This window comes from Fusarium solani (genome assembly GCF_023522795.1).
Source record: "Fusarium solani strain SB1 chromosome Unknown bctg00000012, whole genome shotgun sequence".
Lineage (NCBI taxonomy): Eukaryota > Fungi > Ascomycota > Sordariomycetes > Hypocreales > Nectriaceae > Fusarium > Fusarium solani.
The window spans coordinates 1,156,482-1,173,325 of record NW_027072146.1 but is presented as its reverse complement, the minus strand read 5'-3'; the positions used below and the strand labels follow the sequence as shown (position 1 = coordinate 1,173,325).

The 16,844-nt window shown below is 50.6% G+C and overlaps 7 protein-coding genes across 7 annotated transcripts; 2 read left to right on the top strand and 5 right to left on the bottom strand.

The window, feature by feature from the left end:
• Positions 1-440: 440 nt before the first annotated feature.
• MRS44_016379 (uncharacterized protein) lies at positions 441-2,346 on the top strand (the record flags this gene model as incomplete). The annotated part of the gene is made up of 5 exons (XM_065618009.1): positions 441-856; positions 911-1,603; positions 1,652-1,777; positions 1,928-2,186; positions 2,236-2,346. The coding sequence occupies 5 exons, from the start codon at positions 441-443 to the stop codon at positions 2,344-2,346; spliced, it is 1,605 nt and encodes a 534-aa protein (XP_065474081.1).
• A 268-nt stretch (positions 2,347-2,614) lies between these two features.
• MRS44_016378 (uncharacterized protein) lies at positions 2,615-3,049 on the bottom strand (the record flags this gene model as incomplete). Its single annotated transcript, XM_046270210.2, has 1 exon — positions 2,615-3,049. One exon carries the CDS (start codon positions 3,047-3,049, stop codon positions 2,615-2,617), a length of 435 nt encoding a protein of 144 aa, XP_046131045.1.
• Positions 3,050-5,017: 1,968 nt separating this feature from the next.
• MRS44_016377 (uncharacterized protein) lies at positions 5,018-6,108 on the bottom strand (the record flags this gene model as incomplete). The annotated part of the gene is made up of 3 exons (XM_065618008.1): positions 5,018-5,169; positions 5,539-5,958; positions 6,012-6,108. 3 exons carry the CDS (start codon positions 6,106-6,108, stop codon positions 5,018-5,020), a joined length of 669 nt encoding a protein of 222 aa, XP_065474080.1.
• A 429-nt stretch (positions 6,109-6,537) lies between these two features.
• On the bottom strand, positions 6,538-8,325 carry MRS44_016376 (uncharacterized protein; the record flags this gene model as incomplete). The annotated part of the gene is made up of 8 exons (XM_046282061.2): positions 6,538-6,759; positions 6,811-6,917; positions 6,963-7,208; positions 7,260-7,395; positions 7,444-7,601; positions 7,658-7,772; positions 7,823-8,020; positions 8,080-8,325. 8 exons carry the CDS (start codon positions 8,323-8,325, stop codon positions 6,538-6,540), a joined length of 1,428 nt encoding a protein of 475 aa, XP_046131047.2.
• Positions 8,326-9,534: 1,209 nt separating this feature from the next.
• On the bottom strand, positions 9,535-11,324 carry MRS44_016375 (uncharacterized protein; the record flags this gene model as incomplete). Its single annotated transcript, XM_046271115.2, has 4 exons — positions 9,535-10,263; positions 10,317-10,783; positions 10,836-11,156; positions 11,210-11,324. 4 exons carry the CDS (start codon positions 11,322-11,324, stop codon positions 9,535-9,537), a joined length of 1,632 nt encoding a protein of 543 aa, XP_046131048.2.
• Positions 11,325-12,427: 1,103 nt separating this feature from the next.
• On the bottom strand, positions 12,428-13,373 carry MRS44_016374 (uncharacterized protein; the record flags this gene model as incomplete). The annotated part of the gene is made up of 2 exons (XM_046280130.2): positions 12,428-12,890; positions 12,949-13,373. 2 exons carry the CDS (start codon positions 13,371-13,373, stop codon positions 12,428-12,430), a joined length of 888 nt encoding a protein of 295 aa, XP_046131049.2.
• A 473-nt stretch (positions 13,374-13,846) lies between these two features.
• Positions 13,847-16,625, top strand: MRS44_016373 (uncharacterized protein; the record flags this gene model as incomplete). Its single annotated transcript, XM_065618007.1, has 3 exons — positions 13,847-13,985; positions 14,040-16,577; positions 16,621-16,625. 3 exons carry the CDS (start codon positions 13,847-13,849, stop codon positions 16,623-16,625), a joined length of 2,682 nt encoding a protein of 893 aa, XP_065474079.1.
• Between the last annotated feature and the right edge of the window lie 219 nt (positions 16,626-16,844).

Genomic DNA, 16,844 nt, shown 5'->3' with positions numbered 1-16,844 from the left:
GCAGTGTCATCGGGATTCATAACTAGCTCAATACATGCAGTTCTTTGTCCCGCAGCATCTTTTACCACATCTTTGAATTAAGATTTCAGTCGCTTTAGCCCTGAGATTTCAGCTATTTCTGGGGATACACCCAAACCTAGGAACGAGGTAAGGATATTGTAGGATGAGTCCCAAACTTCCTAACATCCTGTAGGGTACCTCACTTATTGCTAAGGTGTTCTAAAGTGGCGCCGTACTGCCACTCTGCGCAACCTGCGAACCATCCCCTGATTGGCTCTCCTTGCTTTTTCAACGCGACTAGACGCCTCAATAGTCCAAGCCACCAGGCTGATAACTGGCCAGAAACGCGATAAAATGGACTCAGCCCCTCGTGACATTTCGCGCTGCGATTGTTGGCCTCGCACTTTGTCTGGCGGCCGCTGTCGCTTTTCAAAGACCTCATGGCTGATCCTCTGAGTATCGCCGCGTCTGTTGTTGGCCTGGTGGCCGCTGCGGGCAAGGTCTATGGCGTCCTGTCCAATTTCGTCTCAACAGCTGCGGATGCGCCCAGCTCCGCAGCCTCGGTACTGGGGACGGTGGAACAGATGAAGCTGACACTGTCGTCGGTGCAATCTCTCATCGACTCTATCGAGAGCCTCGACCCCTCTCGCAAAGCTTTGATTCAGTTGGATCATCTTTCGATCGTTATAACTCATTCGGTCTTGACAATTTCCGAGCTTGAATCGATTGTCTGCCCGAAAGACGGGCTGATGCACCGCCTTCGATGGGCATGGAGTGAGAAGAGAGTCATGGGCCTCTTGCCGAGACTCGAGTCTCAAAAGAGCTCGCTATCATTAATGGTGGCAGTTTTGCAGAGGTTCGGCATGCTTATAGACCATACTGGATGTTACTGACTTGAGTTACCGTGCAGTAAATCCGAGTTGGAGGCTCGCACCAGCCATACCACGCTCCTTTCCAAAGTGGACGAAGTCTTGCAGCAAAATGAAGCACTCGCACATCGCTTACAGCGCCTCGAAGGCAATCTCTTGTCTGATAGCCGCTCAGTCAAATTCTTTGATGATGCATCATCCATAATCTCCAAGAGACTGTCTTTTCTGAGCGTGAGAAGTGTTGACTCCTCCTCCTCCTCCATCTCATCGGCATCACAGAAGAGACAGTCCATCACTATCACGAGTCCCTCCATCGTCGCGAGGAATGACTTTGAGCTAGCTCTTGAAAGGTCTAGAGTATATAACCGTACCCAGTTGAACGAGTCCGATGTTTCGTTCACATCATCGACAGCGCCGAGTGCTGCTTGGAGTATGCTTTCGGGTTTGAGTTTGAACGACATATCCATAATATCGGCTTTCCGGCTTCCGATCACTCTTGACGACATCGACCTCTTGGCGCCTGGGTCAACCTTTTCCATATTGCTGACTGAGCAGCTAACTGCTACTATGACGACTTCTGCCACTGTGGAGGCGGAGCCTAGAAGAGAAGATGCCCAACCACCAACCCAAGCAAGACCGAGGCCGACAAGGAGGCCGACCGGCGAGCGTAACAGAGGCTCAACACGACTAGTCGCCTCCGCCTTGAGGGGGTACCATGCCAAAAGAGCTATTAAGTGAGTCTCCAAATGGAGCTTGTCGCCGTTGCTAACATACAATCTTAGAATCGTGGTCATCGGCGATGATAATTCTATGAAGAATACAATACTTCAGACCTACGCGTATCCGAGAGGTGCCACATCGCGCGAGTATACACCAAAGACGTTTGAGAATTTTGTTGTAGAAGTCAAGTAAGTGCTCATAGTCTGCTCAAACTCACCTCCTATCAAGCCATTAACCCAAAGCAGAGTTAATAGCCATTTGACACGTCTGGCACTCTACGATACGACCGGCCAAGAGAAGTACACGCGGCTTCGAGTTTTAAGCTACCAATCAACTAGCATATTTCTTGTCCTTTCACGGAAGACGACGTCGGGCGCTGAACTGGAAGAGGTCGAGTACAAATGGATCCCCGAGATTATTCAGCACTGTCCTGGAACCCCTTACCTCATCGTGGGGACATACAAGAACAAGCCTGGAGTGGAAGCCTTGTCCGATAACTCAATTGAAGGCGGTCGGGTCGCCGAAAGAGCTGGGGCCATCGGCTATACTGAATGTGATGTGGAAGATCCGACAAGTGTCAGTGCGACATTTGGCCAGGTGAGAACATGCTTCAGCCTTGGGAGTTTCTGACTAACATCGGAAATAGGCCATTGCAAAAGCACTAGGACTTGATAAACCCTCAGGCAGACTAAGGGACTCACTACGACGACGGTCCTTGAAGCCGTTGATTGAAACCGAACAATTTGATGTAGAGTGACAAGACTGAGCACACGGGTATTATCTACCTGAGAGCTAAGCATTATGGAGGACTTTGTTTTGCTGTTTCTGTGATATCCGTGGAGAATGGACGGGCACACTTGGGGACTTGGGACACTGAAACTACTTGGCACGTAATCTTTATCACTCACAGAATAATTCCAATGGGACACTCAAGTATAGTATCGGAATTATTGGAAAGTCTACATGCCTTGATCCAAACAAATGCCTAAATCACGACAGATAGTCTTCCATTCCCCCGCCACCGCTTAGTTAATGATGATGTTGAGCTCGAGATCATTGCCCTGCGAAACCTTGTACTCGGTAGCAATGGTCCTGCGGTCAATGTTGAGAATCGACTGCGAAGTACGCTGAGACTCCCTGGAACGGGTCCTGTCGGAGGCGTTGCCGTAGTACTCAGGCAGGGCCTTGACGCAGGTGACGTCGTCGGCGAGGCCGGTGACGGTGTCGACCCAGGGCTTGTAGTTGTGGACGCCCATGGCGATGAAGAAGGCCTCCTTGCCCTGCTCCGTCTTGAAGCGGAGCATGCCAGAAGTGCCGCTGTCGCCCATGGTCAGGGTGAGGACGCCGTTGTGCTCGCTCCACTCGGCGCCCTTGGCGTAGTGCCAGCAGCCCTTCTCCACGATGTGGAAGTAGGCGTTGGTGTTGGTCTGGTAGACGCGGACCTTGATGGTGTAAGGCATTCTGGGGAGGTGTTAGTGAAGGGTCTTGAGTGTGATGTTGGAGGACAAACTTGGATGTGGTGCTTGGAAGCTTGAGTGTAGTAGAGAGATGGTTGCAGTTGTGTAAGAGGTAGTGAAGTTGCTTGTGATGATCTGAAGGACAGAACTGTCGAGGATACGGGGTCTTTTATAGTTGTAGAGGGTCAGTTTTCGACCAGGTCAAGACGAGCCCGACGACCCGAGATGTGAATACAGAGACTCAAAGACGCGTCAGCAACGACGAGAGGATCAAGCATGTCTCAATACTTGTCTTTACGGTTTGTCAAGATCACCATCCCATTGACGACGATTCACATGCGTGTCCTGTATCCTCTGGCTCATTGGTTCCAAGACCCTGCACCGTAGGCGGCGGTCAATGTCTTGCAATGCAATGCAACATCGGGGTCTTGTCTGAGTTGCCCTTGTCTGTGAAGCTGGGCTGTGAGGTCACGAATACGTTCACATGAGGGGTTGAGCTTTATGTCACCCATTTGTCTCGGCTAGGATACTTAGTCTTGTCTATTTGAAGAGGCCAATCCATCATGCCGAAACAATGGAGTAGATGCCTACCGTGGCTATCAAGATAGGAGTTTGTACCTAGTCTAGACTTGTAAAGTTGATACCCGTCGCCCTACGGGTCAATCTTGGCCGGTTTGAGTGTGCATAAAGAAGCTTGTCCGAGTTCTGCGGAACTCGGTACTATCGAACTGTGTTCCAGCCTAGAGTAGCTGCATAAAATGATTCACTCAGGGTGAGACACATCAATACGGGCTGCACCACCTTTGTAGCCCAACACTTCAGGGTTGTGCGGGGTTGAGCTGCGAAGAGTACCTGATGCTTGGAATGACCAAGGTCTTGACCAAGCATGAGGTTCGAATTACGCAACGTTTCCTTGTGATCGACACTTTCTTAGGTCTTATGAAACACTTCTCAACTCTTCCATACCAATTCTTTGCTAAGCCGGCCGTATGCTACAAGAGAGAGTGTGAACTCATCTATGAAGAGGAATCATTCTCCAAGCCATGTTTCTGTAACCGCCCAAGAGTCAACCTAGTGTAGGGACTCATTGGACGATCAATTGAGGGGTAATGCATGCAATCTCGCCAAAACGCTGCTGTCTGGGCACTTTGAACGTAGCGGGCAAGACATACATATTTCAGCTCGCCACAAGTTCTCAACTCGGTAAGCCACATGAAGCCGTGCCACCTCAGCCAATCGGTCCCGCACATTGAGCTGCCAAGTTGTGTCCTTGACGAGACAAGTTGTCACGCCACGACGTCAGTCCGGTCTACAATCAACTGAGGGGTAATGCCTGTCAAAGAAGACGACGGAAAATTTGCCTCTCAGTTGACCAACGAAAGCCTAGTTTCTGCATACCGGCGCCGGCCACCAAGTTCCGGCCCCTGAGTGTGTTAAAGACTCGAGATCTGATTCGATTTACTGAAACATGGCTACCATGCCGAGCGTTCTTTGACGACTCGGATCCCTGGATCAAAGATCGACAAAGAAATAGTCATAAAATATTGAATAATGGGCTGAGATCTGGCTAGTTGATGTCTGACTTCCCCGCAACTGCCACCGACTGCCGAAGCTACTGCGTGAGAGGAGGGTCATCATGAGAACAAGCCGAAGACACAAACAAGACGGATACAATAAAGGGCTGAGATGAAATTGCAGTACACAAACCTGGGCCGAGGTACAAAACTGTTTTTGCCCGGTCAAACGTTGGGCTGGTCAGGTGGTTTTGCCCGACGGTCTTGTTAACGAGAGCCGCAGTCAAATGTTAACGGAATTCCGCACTACTTGTGCAGATGCTACCAAGCTTTGTGTATAAGTTGCATGATTTCATTAGGCATTGGTCCCCACGACTACCCTCACCTAGCTGTATAGGGAAGATATGGAGGCTTATGCGTACGAAAATTATATATAAAGGCATAACAGCAGGCATATCTAATTTGCAAAGCCCAGATACGTTGTCATCCTCCGCAACGCCTGGTTTTCACCCTCCATCGTACCAGTGACCTTGTCAACCCACCCATTCGTCCATCCACCCGCCAAGTCAATAAGCCAAGCGCCATTGTTCGGATCCATAACCACATTCGCTGCCTTGCCGTCACCCCAGAAAAGTCAAAAGTTGTGTAAGAACCCCATCGTCTCGCTTATTTGGAGCAGCCATTTCTGCCTTAGCTTCTTCGGCACGTTATTTAGACGTATCTCGCTTAGGGTCCCTCCATAGGGTCCTGGCTCAACAAAGTCGCGTAAGAATCCAACTACGGCCCCCGAGTCGGCATGTACTATAAACCCCCTGAGCTGTGGAATTCGTATCTGGATTCCAGCTTTAATGCAAGCTTGGTGTATCTTGTGATGGGTCTCAACCTCTTTGTCAAGGCCCGAGTGATTGATCCCACTTGCAAAAGCCTTACAAAATAGAATTCGTGGCCCAACTCGCGCTTTTGCGGCGCTAAAAATACCTCCAAGGTATTCCTCTTCGATCATGATATCTTTTGATGAGTAACTGGGAATTGATAGGCCAGCTGGGGGCGTGTAGGTGAAATTTGGATCTGGGACGTATTCTTTTTGGACATACACCGCCTCCTTTGCTGAGATGGGAAAGATGACTGGCCTCCCGTCGATAGCCTGTAGGCGAAAGTCGTATTCTTTCGGGTAGAGGGTAGAATGTAGGTCTGTGGGAGGAAAGTAGGGAACCGTCAAGGGCGGCGCGATCTTAGCGAAGGGAACGGCTCCAATCTCCATGGTAGACATGGCTTTCTCATCGACGAGAAGCGCATATTCGTCCATATCGTCCATCGCAATATCAGCAGCCTCTGCCAAGTCAAGGATAAATTGGTCCTCAAAGCGTCCTCCCTCATTTTCGCCTCCGTTATCTTCCTCTAGAGAGCTCGCAAAGACAGACAGGGTGATCCTTTTACCATTTAATTCGAACCTGATATCGCCCTGTCATCGAAATCGACGTATTCTCCGGTATTAATGCCTCCGGCGATGAACTCGGTAAACTCCAAGAAGGGTAGTTCGCCACTCATGGCGTAGCAGATGGCTAAGATAAGGCGAACACAAAATATGATGATGCAATCACGAAGTGGAAATTGTTGGAGTAGCGCGCGTCAGCCTTTTACGGGTGCACCTAAGAGGGTTTCAGAAAAAGCTAATTAGCCTGTGCGGGAACTGCCTTTGTGGCTCTCCGTATCCTCGCGGGCTTCATTACTTCCCACCCTGTAGAATCGAAGTAATCAAGCAGCGACAGGGTATATCTTGAGGCTGGGGGTTGATTCCTTTAAATGTGGAAAACGCGTATTTCTCTGATAATTTATTAACTGCAAGATATCGAGACAGCCATGGGGAGTTCGCAATGCAGCGAAGAGATGGTTTCAAGTAAGTTCAGGGTTGTTTTGGGCGCTCACTATACATGGCTGAGTCCTCTAGGAGAAGGGTCGTAATGCTTCGTCACTCCTTCAGTAACCCAGGATCTTGTTCACCTCAGACACAAGACCCTCCTTCCCTTTGGTCGCCTCCGACGTGTTCAAAGGGCCCAATCCCATTGCAAGCCTGCCAGAATCACTCAGAATATCCTTGGTGCTTCCTCTATCCGCAAACTCAGACTCTCCGCTGCCGCCAGGGAAGTCGGGCGGAGGGACTCCCTTCAGAAAGGCATCCCGCTGCTGCGCGACGTATTGCTGCACAACGTTAGCTAGAAGTTCTTCCCCAACAAGGCGCAAGCATCTTACCGCGTTGCTAGCTGTAAGTGGGACTGATGGAATGTAGAAAACGCACGCGTCGATGTTTCCTGTGTTCTCGCTCTCCGTGCCGTGGATAGTGTCGGCACTCCAGAACACTGAACATGTTAGCATGATGTTATGTTGACCTCATGGGAACTTACCAGTGTCACCGGGCTCCACAGTTGGATAAGGTATCATGGTTTCACTCAACAGTAGATGAGGGTGATGGTCAGGGTTATGCTCTTGCGCGGTTCCAGGATTCGCCCCATGGAGAAAGACGTTTCCGTCGTCGTCGTCGAGTGAAAACTTCCACCCGTTGAGTGAACCCTTCTGGGTGGGCTTGAAGAACGGACGGAGCATCCAGTAAGCTGTAGATGGCTGCAATATGGGATGAACGACGAGAGTTCCTGGCTTGATTAGCCACAATTGAGCGTATCGAGTGAGGGTTGCTAACTCACCTTCATTAGGTCCATGTCGAGACAGCCCAAGCCAGCTCTGGAACGTGCGGAACACAGAGCAACCTCCTGGTCCATCATACATGTTCATGTTGGCGTCGAGCCGGCCAGTGAGATCCCACGGGTCATACTCTTGCCACTTTGCGCGGTTAATGATATGGTCCATAGAGAAGGAGCTTTATCTTACCTTTCCTTGAAATATCTTGCGATAAACGTGATTGTAAGCCTTGTCTTCCCAGCGTTCCACTCCTCCACCATCAACATGTGGAGAAAGCGCAAATTGCTTATCGCCAGGGGGACGAATCTGGACTCGGTCGCAATAAGAAAGAGGAGTGCTGAGGTCAACTATGATCGACCGAGTTAGCTTCTACGAGTAAAGACATTGGAGCAAGACTACTAACTTTTCTGATCCGCATCGGCGTGGTAAAACTGATTCATCCACGATTGTGTGGCCAGCATGTTTGGATGCGACCTCGCCTTGACCTGGGATGGACTCCAGTACGACTCGTAAACGACCTGGTTCGTGTTAAAAGTGCGATTTGCCACGGAGGTAGAGCATCACAGACCTTTTGGTCGGCATCCGATGGAAAGCCCTTGAAAGCATGCTTGGAAAAATACTGCCGGACGTCGCTGAGAAGTGCCTCGGTAGTGTCCTTGGGCACAACGCCCCTGATGACAGCAACACCAGTTCGACGAACAGCATCAATGCTGGCCGAGGAGACATTGTTGGTCTGAATGTCGGAGAATTGGATCTGAGGAATGATCTGTTCGGGTTAGCACGACGTCATATCATCCTGGGACAATGCATCCTTTCACAACGTACAGATTCGCGCTTTTTCGCGACTTCTTCAGTTCGAACTTTGAGAACCTCGACCAAATCATCCCACGATTTCTGAATTTGCTCTTCAAATCCAGCGGTGAGGTTCGCCTTGAGGTCTCGGAATCGTTCAGGTAGGGGTTCGGCTTTTCGACCAGAGAAGGACGTGAAAACAGACGATATGTCGCCCTCTTTCTTGTCCTTTCTATTAAAAGGAACAGCCTCAGTTGCCATACGTCGTTTGGTGGCCATGATTCCTGCACATTTCCCAGCAAGAAATGTTGGGCACTTCAGGCACTTTGATGCCACGGACCTGCTTGTAAGGAGAGTCATGGCGTCGCTTTGTCGTCTAGATCACTGGCGTATGAGTATGCGGATGCTTTGCCATTCTCGATGAAGGGTCTTCTTCCATGTTACTTTAATAATCAGCAGCTCTGCTTATAGACAGCAAGTTGGTTGAAGTAGCCGAGATGGAAGTTTGAGGTTGAGAACGAGGGCGGTATTACCCGAATCAGTAATTCCGGGTCTGTCACTTTACACGGGAAGGCCGCTGTGCCACTCGAACCAGCAAAACCAATCTCTTTCTAATAACATTTTTTTTTAGTTCATCGTCAAAATGAAGTAATGGAACTCCCAAGAAGCAGACCCGAGGTCATAGGATTGATGTGGCGCAGAAGACGGTCCTTCCCAGTACTTCCTCCATCTGTGCGGAGCCCCGCGATAATCTATCTAGACTGATCCCCATGCCGGCGTTCCAGGAACCAGATTTGTCGCTTCATGAATGGATACGGTTGATTGGATGATACCGAGTCATGGCATGGGGAAGGACCGGTAAAGGACCGACACAGCGCCTAGGAGTCTGCGGAGTTGCCAATTAGAGCAGGTCTAGGTTCGTCTCATGTTGGGGAATGGTGTCATGATGGGACATGACGGATCGTTATTACTCTACGTCCTTGGAGCAGTATCATACCTGTTAATCGTTGGTGGATCTTCAGCACTTATGGGTGTACACGACCAATTCTATCCATGGGCTTCAGGCTCATGAGTCCCAGCTTCACGGTTTGACGTCACTATGTGGCCCCCACCCTTGCAATACATCGGCGCTGTGAAGAACGGGTAGAGCATGACTGAAATTCCTTTAAAAGAATCTGCACGAGCTCTGAGGTCCAATCAAATATAGATTTAGTCGTAATGGATGACCTTTTGAACTGAATTCAGGGCGTCGACGGTTTCCCCTTAACAATGTGACAGATAGCGATCAGCGAGGTCAAACGAGGGCAGTATGATTGCATGAACCTGTCAATTTTGGGCTAAGGCTCGAGAAGGCATATCCAAGGCTTGCCTTCTACGAGTTTAATCTTCTTCCCAATGCTACATAAGCCGGAAGCCCAAGCAAGATAGAGGTGCATAGGGGCTGATATGATCACATCCTCCACAGACTTGGCCCTTGGCTCGTGGCCATCAAGCGCTCTCCGAAGACTTTCCCTCGTGGTGAGAGGCGCTCAGCTCCCCAGTACCCATGAACTTCTCTCCATCAACCTGGCCGCCCTGGATCTGCACCATTGTAGCAGAAGGCTTCCAATGGACTGACTTGCTTGCGACAGAAACTTCATCGTACAAAAGCTCCACTTCCTCCAGCGAAAGACCCTTCGTCTCGTAAACGAAAAAGTACACGAAGAAGATGCAAAGGAAACAAGCTCCAAACCATACAAAGAAAATCTTGGACTGCAAGTTCGCGTAGCCTTCGCCATAGTTGACAAGGTACGGCGTCGAGAAAGCGATGGCCCAGTTAAAAAGCCAATTGGTTGCGACAGACATGCTGATTCCCTTGGCACGAGCTGTCAAGGGGAAGATCTCGCCGTTTACGACCCAAGGCAACGGGCCCCAAGTGGAAGCGAAGAAGAAGATGTAGATGCAGACAAAGGCCACAGAAGCCTTCTGCCCAGCCATGTTCTTCACGAAGATCTCGCCAGTTGAGGCATTTTGGCCCGTTGAGACACTTCCACAGACAGCAACAATTAGCTGAGAAACGCACATGCCAATAGCTCCCCATAGGAGAAGAGGTCGGCGGCCCCAACGATCGATAGCGTACATTCCGGGGACTGTCGAGGCAACATTGATCGCGGAAGTGACCATGGAAATGATGAAGCCGTTCGAAATGCCAGAGTTCTGGAAGTATTTGGTGCCGTACTAATTGCTAGTTAGTAAGAACGTCTCTCTCAGCTTGGAATGTCTTCACCTACATAAAATACAAAGTTCACACCGCTGAGCTGCTGCAGAGCCTGGATGGCCATGCCCGTGATCTGGCGCTTCAGAAGAGGTGGACGGAAGCAGTCCAGATAAGACACCTGTCCAAGGTTCTTCTCGTACTCGTGGCTAGCCCGGATCTCTGCCAACTCTGCTTGCACAGCGGGGTGATCAAAGGGGAGACGGCGGATTCGGCCAAGCGAGAGTGCGGCCTTTTCGGGCTGGTTCTTCTTGATGAGAAATCGAGGTGTTTCTGGAAGAACTAGCATTCCAAAGAAGAGAACAAGCGACCAGGCGAATTGAACGGCCACGGGGATGCGGTATGATCCCGTATCGTTCCTCATACCCGTCGCATTGTTCACGACCGCAGCTAACAAGAGGCCAATCGTGATGGCCCACTGGTAAGCTCCAACAATAGCGCCTCGAATCCATTTCGGCGCTGTTTCAGATTGGTACAAAGGAACTGGTACACTATTAGTGACAACAGCCAAATATGGTAGCAGTAGGAGGCATACTCATTGCTGAGACGAGGCCGACTCCGAAGCCTGCAAAGAATCGACCGGCGCTAAACATCGGGATAGCCGTGGCGATGGTCTGGAGAACAACCCCGAGGTTAAAAATCCAGCACGCAATTATAAGACCGGGTCGTCGGCCAAGGTAATCGCTGAACAGGGCCGTGCTAAGGGCACCAAAGAAGGTACCGGCGGAAAGAATAGAGACGATCGTAGACTCTTGTGCGGTCGTGATGTTGGGGTCACCGTTGGGATCGACGTAGCCAGTGCTGAAAAGACGCTGCCAGTAGGGCATAGCGAGGATACCCGAGATCGTTCCAGTATCTGTAGAATCAGTCAGCCTTGAGAGACACGGCGTAGCAGGGACATCATCATACCGTAGCCAAAGAGGACTCCACCAAAGGCAACGAAGAAGCCCATGGCAATGGCTGGCCATGTCTTGCCTGCCTCGCCTTCCGGCCGCGACAGAGAAGCCCTGCGGAAAATTCCCATGGTGGAATTGGTGAGAGGGGTAAGAATGAGGAAGTGGACGATAGGAATGAGAAGACTTGATTCAAGTAGAATGGAGGTTGGTACCGGAGAGGACTCACTGATCCTGTCGAGGAGCGGTCCGTCATCGTTTATATAGAGAGCTAGAAGCCTCGAGAGTGGCATTGGATCTTCTTACTTGATTGAGTTCCCCAACCCGGGGAAGTATCTTCCCCCAGATGGAGAACCCAGTCTGTTAGATGCCAGGCTAGCGAAAGAGCTATCACGAGTCAAGCCCCGGGGCCACCCTCCAGTCGATCCGGGGCATCCATGAAAATGTTGGAGTATGGGGAAAAGCTAGGGAGCAAGATAGTTCAAGAGGCGCGATGTTACAGGAGGTCGGCTTCGCAACGGGGAAAGGGGTGAGGAGTGGCAAGGTAGTCCCCAGATATGCCTCACTTTGTGTCGCCTAAGAGAAGCTGATGGGGCAAACCTCCTAAGATTATTTTACGGAAGTTCGTATCGTGGCCCCTATCATTACGAACAGTTGGACGACGTAGCTACCCAGTATACATGTGAAGCCTTCCAGACTCACTCAACAAGAGTTGCATGTTTTGTACTCGGCAACGCTGGATCCTGGCAGCACACGTTCCCGAAAAGTCCTCTTACTCAAGGACTCAATTTGACTCTCGAATAGTGGAAACATCATTGAAGTCTAGACCACTGTGGTTTCTTGACCAGAGGTTAACCATGTCCGAAGGCTGATGTTCGGTCAGTCTGGAAGACCCCTCGGGGATTCCGTTTTGGGCAGTTCCGCTTCACTCTTTCACATCATCTCGACCACCATGACAATTTGAAGGATCATGATACGCCATCATGTTTGACGGGGCGAATTCCTTCGGCCCTATTGTGGATGCCAGGGATCCTATTTCTTTTAGAGGAACTCGATATTGAGCTTGTGTCTCGTTCAGTGGTTGGTTTTATAGGAGAAGGGCCAGCGAGAATGGCTATGGGAATGGTCAGGGAGTTTTCACGCAAGAATGGGCAGCCAAACTCCGACAGAAAAAGGAATTACCATTATTGCGCTGCCATGGAACGACCTGAGCCTCCCTCGTATATGGCCCGACCTACTTCGACTGCTGCATTTGCGAATACAGGGCTGTAAAACCCACATTGTTCACAACACCAGCAACTGCAATGCTGCGCCCGTCTGCAGCAATCTGCGAGATATCCTGCTCGATATGTATCTCTTTCCCCTCTGCGTTGACAAACCCCGTCAGAGTCACGCTGTTGTCCGTGGCTTTGACATCGCGGATGGTCTGCCCGGTTCGCTCGAATACGACGGTCTTCAAGGCTTTTTCGCAGATCCCTTGGAATGCGTCAATCGTGGCGCGCTGCCGGCCAAGTTCGTGAATCAAGTCTTGTTTATCTTCAACGTCGCTTGATGCCAGGGCTTCGGCCTCATACCGTACGATCGCTTTCCGATCCTCCTTAGCCTCGGCGAGCTTTTTGCTGAGGAGGGTTTCCAGATGCCCCAGCATTTGGTCCCCCAGTCCCTCTATCATGCCTTCTTGGCGAGCCATTTTGAGACTGTCAGACGCATCAGAAACTTTGTGTGCTTCGATGTCAGTATGGGGGCGAAACAGACTAGTTGGCAGTGTCAAGGGTGACATTGAGAATCTTGGTACACCCGTTCAGCTGTTCTTTCAGTGTTCGGATCTGATCCTGGCGGAGAATTCCAATCTTTGCACTATCGATCATGGACATCTGATGATCGGTGGAATGCCTCATCCAGTGATTGAGGGACTCGCTGAACTTGGTACATACTCGGTGACAGTTTTCGAGGGCAAGCTTGATTTCCGGGCCTAGGATGAGTCCAGAACGGCCCTCGTTGATGGCAGACTCCAGTTGAGTCAGAATGGGCTTGAGCTGCTGGATCTCGTCTTGAATACTCCGCACAGCCTCGGGAGCATTCCGAATTCTCTCGACGGTGTTGGAGAGGAGCTGCATGCCCTGGACAGCAGCGGCAACAATACCTACAACTGAAGCGGTGACACTAAGAGGATCACCCATTTTGACCAAGGCGGGTAGCGAAGGGGGACAGTTTGGTTTACTCGCGGTATGCAGTTCCCCAAAGGTTATCAATCAGAGTGAGGCGAGTTGTGAAGGGAACCATAATGTGTTCTTTGTTATAGTTGAAGCCCGGCCCTCGATGGGATAACTGAGTCAGAAGACCGTGAGGGGAACCACACTGCTGCTTTTCAGCTGAAGAGTCGCCAAGGCGCAGGATGCGTCATAATCAGAGGGAGTAGCTATATTTAGGTCTCGGTTCTGCACTCCTCATCTATTGTGAGACCAGGCTGTGAGGATAGACACAATGATTGGTGACCTCAGGAAAAACCCATGTTCGTGGCTGACTTCTTGGCTGTCCAGCCTGCCTCAACATTATAGGGCCTAATTTCAAAAACGGAGGTCTGCTCTTCGGCATAAATCTGCGCCAAAGGAGCAGCCCGCCTCGAATCAGCAACTCATTCCCTGCTGCCGTAATGTCAGCCCGACCACCGGAACCAATGGACAACGGTCAGCTAGCGAGCCGACAGGAAATCCACAACATTTCCGCAGCGAATGGAGGAATCACTCTGGCTGGGAACTTCAAAGACTGTACCATTGGGGGCGCTCAGCACTGTAAGAGCTCCTACAGCAGTATGACCTGACCCGCTAAAGACTCTGTTTGCACAGTGAATGCCCGAGACAAGATCAACAAGTGTCGCAATACTCTCTTCGTCAGCGATCCAAAGATTGACCGAGCGACCCTGGTCAGCTCGAAAGGCAAAAGAACACCAGGCACTTGCGAATGGATCAGGGAAAACCCCCACTATCAAACTTGGCTCGCTGGGGAGTCGCGGCTTTTGTGGATATCGGGCGGCCCTGGCAGAGGAAAAACCGTTTTGTCGCTCTTCCTCAACGAGGAGGCCGAGAAGCTTTGCGAGGAGACGGAAAATCGCCTATTGTTCTACTTTTGCCGGTCTCAGGACGAGAGGCACAACAGTCCCATCAACGTGCTGCGGAGTCTGATCTATCAGATCCTCGAGTTCAGTATTGATGGACCTGAGGTTCAGGAGGTTCTGCAGTATTTCGATACTCCCGAAAAGATTCAGTTTGCTCTGTCGAGTTTCGAATGCCTGTGGACTGTTCTAGAGAAACTTTTTGCGCAGCCGGAACTCCCCAAAGTCTTTTGCATCATCGATGGAGTAGATGAATGCCACTCGTCTCACCAGCTGGTAGAGAGGCTCTACGGCTATTGCAAATTGCAGGCTCCGAACAACGACAGTGCCGGGCTCAGATTAGCAATGATAGGCCGCGGCATTGATGGGTTGGAGGCATTCCCTGGCATCAAGCTCGATCCAGACAACGAAGAAAAAGTGAATGAGGACGTCAAGGCATTCATCTCGTCTAGTCTGGAGCCGCTGGCGAGAATACAAGGGTTCGATGACGATATCCGCTCCCGGGTTGAGAAGTCACTCCTGGAACGCGCCGAAGGGATTTTTTTGTGGGTTAGCTTTGTCATTGATGAACTATCCAGGAAAAAGACGTGCCTCGAGATTCTGGACACAATACGAGCCTTGCCAAAAGGCTTACATCCAATCTTTGCCAGGATGCTGCACCAGATCGAGAGCGATCAGCGTCAGACCAGTTCCCTGATCCTCAAGTGGGTTGCTCTCGCAATGAGGCCTCTTACCCTGGATGAATTGACCGCCGTCATTGGGGTTGAGCCCGGTGGCCACGATGTGTCGATCGAAAGAATCACTGCAGACAGGGTTGCGATATGCCGACCGTTTCTCAAAGTGCACAACAACCAAGTTCTGTTTGTACACCAATCTGCCAAGGAATATCTGCTACGGAAGCAGCATGATACAGACCAAGTGGTGGAGGGGTTCCGCATCGCAGCTGATCAAGGTCATGCGGAATTGGCCCATAAATGTCTGCTTGTTCTTGAGGACAGCGCTTTGCAACACACCGTCCTGGACTTCGGCGACAGGCCTTGGCAGGGCGAGTCCCCTCTGCTCGACTATGCAATTAGACGCTGGCATAACCACGCCAGGCTTGCTTCTAGAGATGCAAAGGATCTTTTCAATCCAGACCGGCCATTTTTCAAGCAGCCGTCTGCGGTGCGAAGCAAATGGGTGGAGACGCACAACAGGTGGCCGGGCATGTACCTCCTACAATGTCTACCCCAAACACCGCTGCATATGGCTTCTTACTTTGCCATTGTCCCTTGGGTCGAGATTGCTTTACAATGGGACAGGTCTATGCCCCGCAGGGTGCGACGGTGGCGATCTCGAAAAACCATCGACAGTATCGACTACCGTTTGACGCCGCTAGGATGGGCAGTTGAAAGCGAAAATAAGGACACGGTCCAGATTCTACTTGATTCTGGTGCTGGTATTGATGCAAGAAGTAGTGGGAACGAGACTGCCTTGATTGACGCAGTACACCGAGGAGACGAACCAATAGTGCGACTTCTCCTTGACCGCGGTGCCGATGTCAATGCCACAACGAAACGTAACAATCTAGCAGTATTTAACGCGACAAGCGATAGAAGAACGGCTCTGCTTATATTTCTACTTGACCGGGGTGCTGGGTTTGACGCTGTCAATCTATATTCATATTACTCCACAGCATTGATCGAGGCTGCAAGCCAAGGCAACGAGGAGATGGTGCGACTTATACTTGACTCAGGCGCCAGTCTCAACCCCAAGAGTCGACAGGGCATAAACGCACTTACAGCTGCAATTTCCATTGGCCACGAGTCAATAACTAGGCTACTCCTTGACAGAGGTGTCTCGGTCAAGGGACAATACGAACCCCTGAACTGTGCAGCTTCGTCGGAACATGAGGGAATGGTACCACTCTTGCTAAAATACGGTGCTGATGTGAACCTGGGTGGATATGAGCGTGGAATCAGGGGATTAATCAAGATGACACCACTTATTTGCGCAGCCATGGATGGACGAGACAGGGCAGTGAGGTTGCTGCTAGAACGCGGCGCTGATGCCAATGCAAAGGCCAACCGGATTTTTCGACCAAAAGACTTTGAACCAATAAGTCTGAAGCGCAGGATGCGGGAGTACTACCGTATCTACAAAGGAGGCTCGGCTGTGGTGTACGCAGCTAAACGGGGCCATACGACAACAGTCCAGCTTCTTCTAGATCATGGCATCGACATTAGCATAACGGATGAATATGGGATGGCAGCGCTGGAATATGCAGCTCAAGGTGGGTTTAAGGAAATTGAGGAGCTACTACTTAAGTATGATAGAGTAAGGGTATGAAGTGACCCCAGCAAGGTAGAAACTTTTGGCCTCGAAGTTACACGAGGTTGCGGATGCAGCAAGTACAGATGCCGAGTGAGATCTCGAGAACAAGGCTCAGTTAAATACTCTTTGAGAAGTGAAATAACCTTTCATGATACAGCTAAGTATGAGTCTTCGACTGCGGGCAGCAGAAAAGACTAAAAAAAAGGCCACTATATTAGCATTAGAG